The sequence below is a fragment of the Mangifera indica genome, chromosome 3 (assembly GCF_011075055.1).
Source record: "Mangifera indica cultivar Alphonso chromosome 3, CATAS_Mindica_2.1, whole genome shotgun sequence".
Lineage (NCBI taxonomy): Eukaryota > Viridiplantae > Streptophyta > Magnoliopsida > Sapindales > Anacardiaceae > Mangifera > Mangifera indica.
Window position 1 is genome coordinate 7,671,042 of NC_058139.1, and position 4,712 is coordinate 7,675,753.

A 4,712-nucleotide genomic window follows, 5' to 3' on the forward strand; every position below is an offset into this window, starting at 1 on the left:
ACCCCACGTAGATTTCTATACAGATAAAGCCATTTGCCCTTTTATACGGTGACATATAAATGTTGAGAGTGGTGTTGTGTAAATAAGTTGGTATAAAAATAATAATATATATAAATAATGATATATTATAATATAATTAAATATTAAATATAAAATAATATCAAATTATATAATAATAATATATCGTTATTTAGATATAAAATTATATACAAAAATTATAAACATAATATTATTGAAATGTTAAACTTTAATAGATACACATACCATAACTCATTTATAGGTATTAGTATGTGCATCACAAAATGCAGCCCATATCAATAATTCTGATTTTATGTTTGAACAATTTTTTAATAGAGTAATGTTATATGTATATATTTTTTATATATAATTTAAATACATAAATAATATGTTATTATATAATTATATATTATTTTATCTTTTTATTTAAAATTATCTAATTATATAATGACACATCAAATTTATAACTAAATTATATATAAAAAATATATACATTTAATTTTATCATTTTCAATATTTTACTAATCCATAATAAAAATAGTATATTTGTGAAATTGTAAATGAAATATTTTAGAAATCTATTTATACATAAAATTGATTCATATTAGATATGTCAATTCGGTCAGGTTAAATGGAGATCCAAAATTTAAACTCGGCTCGAAAGAACTTGGTCTGATACTGTCGCATCATGATTCAACCTATAAGTCTTTTGGGTCAGGTTGTGGGCTTTGGGCCAACTTGTCCAATTATGTTCACAAATTAAGAAAAAAAAGGCAGAAGTGTTCATTGCTTCTACTTATGGAAGTTATTTTTTTAATTTTTTCTATATAAATCAATTCAAGTATTTTTTATTTTTAATTTTATTTATAAATATTTTAATCTTAATTCTTTCATTATATTCTCAATCTCATTTTCTCTCATTAACTCTTTTTCAGAAATTATCTAAATTTGTAAATAATAATTCTTTGTATTTATAATTTCATTTTTATTTCAATTTTATTATTATAAATTATTGCAAATGAATTCAGAAATTCGGATGTTAAGGATGAGTAGATAAATGGTATGATATATATATTTTATTTATGTTTGTAATTATATGATATATAAATTAATTTATTTGTACTATGTTATAAATTTATATTATTTTTGATCATACAACCATAATATTCTTCTATTACAAATAAAAGATTATAAATAAAATATTTGAGATACTATATTTAGTTTTAATAATTAAAAAATAATTTATATTTAAAAGTTTTGATTAAAATTTTAAAAAAATTACTTAAATAGATAGACCATGTTTAAGGCCCAGCTCGACTCTATATATATAAGGTCGGGTCTTAAGCCTTTAAAAATCTATAGGTTGACTCGTTCTGAAAATTTATTACTGTATAAATCTAAAGTCTGACCTAACCCATGAGCTCAATGAATCAAGCTAGAGTTGGCCGGATTTAGCCCATTGACGTATTTAATTCATACTAAATATATATGATTATAAAAAGTGTCATATATCTCAAAGAGGTTTTTTTTTTTTTTTTTTTTAAATTATTACTCTTTTAGAAATTTTATTCAAATAAATAGTTTTAAGCGCTTTCTAGTAAATGTATATTTAGAAGGGCATATGAAGTAAATATAAAATTATATTAAAATTAACTCTTGAATTTTTGTTTTCTCATTTTATTTGGATAAAACAAAGTTATGTTGAGATTTCATGTACATCACCTAACCAATATATTTTTTATTATTGTTTTTGAGGTTCAATAAAATTGGATTATTTTAATTAATTTCTTTAATTATTTAGATTCAAAATCTAAACTCGAGTCTTGAACAAGATTTGAGTCATTTCAACACACTCATACAATTTAATTAATTTATACTCCATAACAATAAAATTCTAAATTAAAATTATGGAATTCCATACACAAAAGAATGCGAAAAAAGGCACACTTTTACAAAATTCTCAATATAGAAGCTAAAGAGAAAAATGGTTAAGTATATGAACATATACGAGTGAAAGGTGTGAATATGTATAATTCTGAATTAAAAAAAAAATGTAGACAGACTCAGAATTTTTTGTAAACGTAAACCAGAAAATGATACACAAGAGTTAAAAGTAGAGCAACTATAAACTGTTGGGAAAGGGAAATGGTCTTCCCCTTTTCCAAGTTAGGGGTAAAGCTGGTGATAATGGTAGGAGGAGCATAGAGAAACGCCATTGAAATACAGTCCTCTTTCTGTTTGTTATATATTGGCCTTCCTATCACATGCTTATACTGCCCACCACTCACCGCCTGTCACATAGAAATTGACATATTTTTCGTGAAGATTGTACAATGATATAATTACAGTTCATCTGCAAACTCAAGTAAGAAGGTTTATTATTCAATCCGAGTCGAGTTGAGTTGAATAAGTTACCTGAATTTGATCTCCGGCAGTTATCAGAATGGCATCTTTATCAGGGCAAAAGGACACCCAACCTTTCTTGGAGTAAACATGAAATTCTGAAGCTCCATCACAAATATGCAGACACAAGGCATGTGAATAATCACCTCCTCTTATCAGCATTCTGATCACATCATATCTTAGGGAGCTAAAATCAGCCAAAATGTTATGGCTATCTTTGTGAATAAGACAAACTGACACAAAATTTTCTTGTAATTCCTCCACTAATTCATCTCCCTGCATTGATTTTCTCATACAATTTTCCCTCAAAATCCCCAGAACTTTCTCGGCCAATTTCTCTATATCCTCCAAAAGGGTCTTCATTTTCTCACTGCACATCGTAAGAAAATTTGCCTTCACAGAATTATTCTGTTCAATAATCCAGAAATATATATTAAAGTACAATAAATCATATGTCAAAGATTGGCAGTTACTTACCTGAATTTTGAATATCCCAGAGGCCAAATTCCCTCCATTTCAAGCATCAAATTTTCATCCCTACACCATACAAATTCTTCACTCATTTCAATCTCTTCTTCCCCATGAACTTCCTCAAACCCATATGGCTTCTCTGGGGACCTGGTGACTGCCGCCCGCTTTTCCGGTGACACCTGGAAGATTCCAGTGGCCGCGGCCAAAGCAGATTTGATTAATTCACTTGGAATTCCATAATTGACAAGCTGAAAACAACCAATTGTGGTGATAGAATCCACAATCTTGGAAACAGTATCATAACTTTCTTTAGAATCCAATGCTTGAAAATCAATTCTCGGAGGGTTTTCAATGAACTTTTGTCTAGGAAACACCTTATCAGGCAAAATCAAATCCGGGACACGCAGCGAATGCTCAAGATATTCAGTGAGGACATCATCGTTGGTGACTGATGACCGGCGGCCGCTGGCGATGGGTGATGGTGGTGGCGCACGGAAATCAAAAGGCTTTTCGGGCACGGATTGGGGTGAAACTGCAGCCATTAGAAAGATAAGAGAATTAAGCTGAGTAGAATTAAGTAGAACTTTTATTATCAATAAGATCAAACTGTTGATTGTCTTGTAGCATATGAATTCTCCCTTTGTTTTTTTCTGTTTTAGCTTTCTTTTTTGATAAAGAAAAAGGGAATGGAGAAACAATGATGGTATGCCATTAACAATGTCCACATTTACAGAATAATCACAACAGATGTGCTTTTCACTTTCATATTTTCATATTTCATCATCATCATCATCATCTCTTTTAAAGTAAATGAATTGGCCTGCTGGCTGACACATATGGGGTCACATTGCTCATTTCAACATCTGGGCTCACACTTGAAACCAATAGTTGCAGACACAAAATCAGCTAATTTTCAACTTTTCACTATCTCAGATTTTGAGTTTCCAACTGTTATTTTATCAGCAATGTTATACATATTTATTTTTTAAGTATATAATTAAATACATATATGATATGTCATCATGTGATTGAGTATAACTTTATCTTTAATTTAAAATTACACAATCACCCAATTTGTATATTCAAAATAGGTATGCGTATCTATATAATTCTTATGTACAATTAGTGAGTAATTAATTTGATTAGAGCATGAAATACTAAATTTATACTTTTTATATATCAACCAGATTATCAGTGTGAAAATAAAGTGTGATGTAATGTATATTTATTATTGATATCAATTTGAGTATAAATGATTATGTGCAACTATAGAATTAGTATTATTTAATTTTTAATTTAAAATCATTCAAAATATATCATAATTAGTACCAAACTTAATATTTATTATAATTATATATAATTTTATCGTAAAATAAATGCATATAATGTCGTAAAATATTATTTTAGCTCAACATAAACCTTACAAAAATAACAAACTGAGAGTTATAACAAATTTTCCCATTCACCTAAATTAAGAGGTACAAGGAATTTGATCAAAATATTTGGATTTTCTCTAAATTATGTACCATATATCAATTAACAAAACTGGAACTGAGAATGTACTCGAAGAAAGTCAATATTCTTTCTTTTTAGCAAAATATTTGATAATATATTAATAACCCAACATTATTATTAGGTTCAATACGTGGATTTTTAGTTTTTACTTGTGGGTTTAAGTCACAAATTAGAACTTTGATTTGATTAGATAATAGTTTGAACTTTAAGGCTTTTACGCTGTAAAATTGAAAAGAAAGCATGGAACCACCGAGAGAGGTCTAATGATAATACAGTAGGCAGGCTTGAAGGGTCCATCTAGCCCC

The 4,712-nt window shown here is 28.0% G+C and overlaps 1 protein-coding gene across 1 annotated transcript; it reads right to left on the bottom strand.

Moving 5' to 3' along the window:
* Positions 1-1,901: 1,901 nt before the first annotated feature.
* Positions 1,902-3,622, bottom strand: LOC123212159 (1-aminocyclopropane-1-carboxylate oxidase). The gene is made up of 3 exons (XM_044631218.1): positions 2,899-3,622; positions 2,434-2,791; positions 1,902-2,309 (listed from the first exon to the last, which is right to left on the bottom strand). Exons 1-3 carry the CDS (start codon positions 3,432-3,434, stop codon positions 2,082-2,084), a joined length of 1,122 nt encoding a protein of 373 aa, XP_044487153.1. The 5' UTR covers positions 3,435-3,622; the 3' UTR covers positions 1,902-2,081.
* Positions 3,623-4,712: the final 1,090 nt, after the last annotated feature.

Coding starts and splice junctions, on each gene's coding strand:
- LOC123212159 (XM_044631218.1), bottom strand. CDS start 3,434: ATGGCTGCAGTTTCACCCCAATCCGTGCCCGAAAAGCCTTTTGATTTC. Junction 2,792..2,898: donor CTGGGATATTCAAAATTCAG/GTAAGTAACTGC, acceptor TACGATGTGCAG/TGAGAAAATGAAGACCCTTT. Junction 2,310..2,433: donor CTGCCGGAGATCAAATTCAG/GTAACTTATTCA, acceptor TCTATGTGACAG/GCGGTGAGTGGTGGGCAGTA.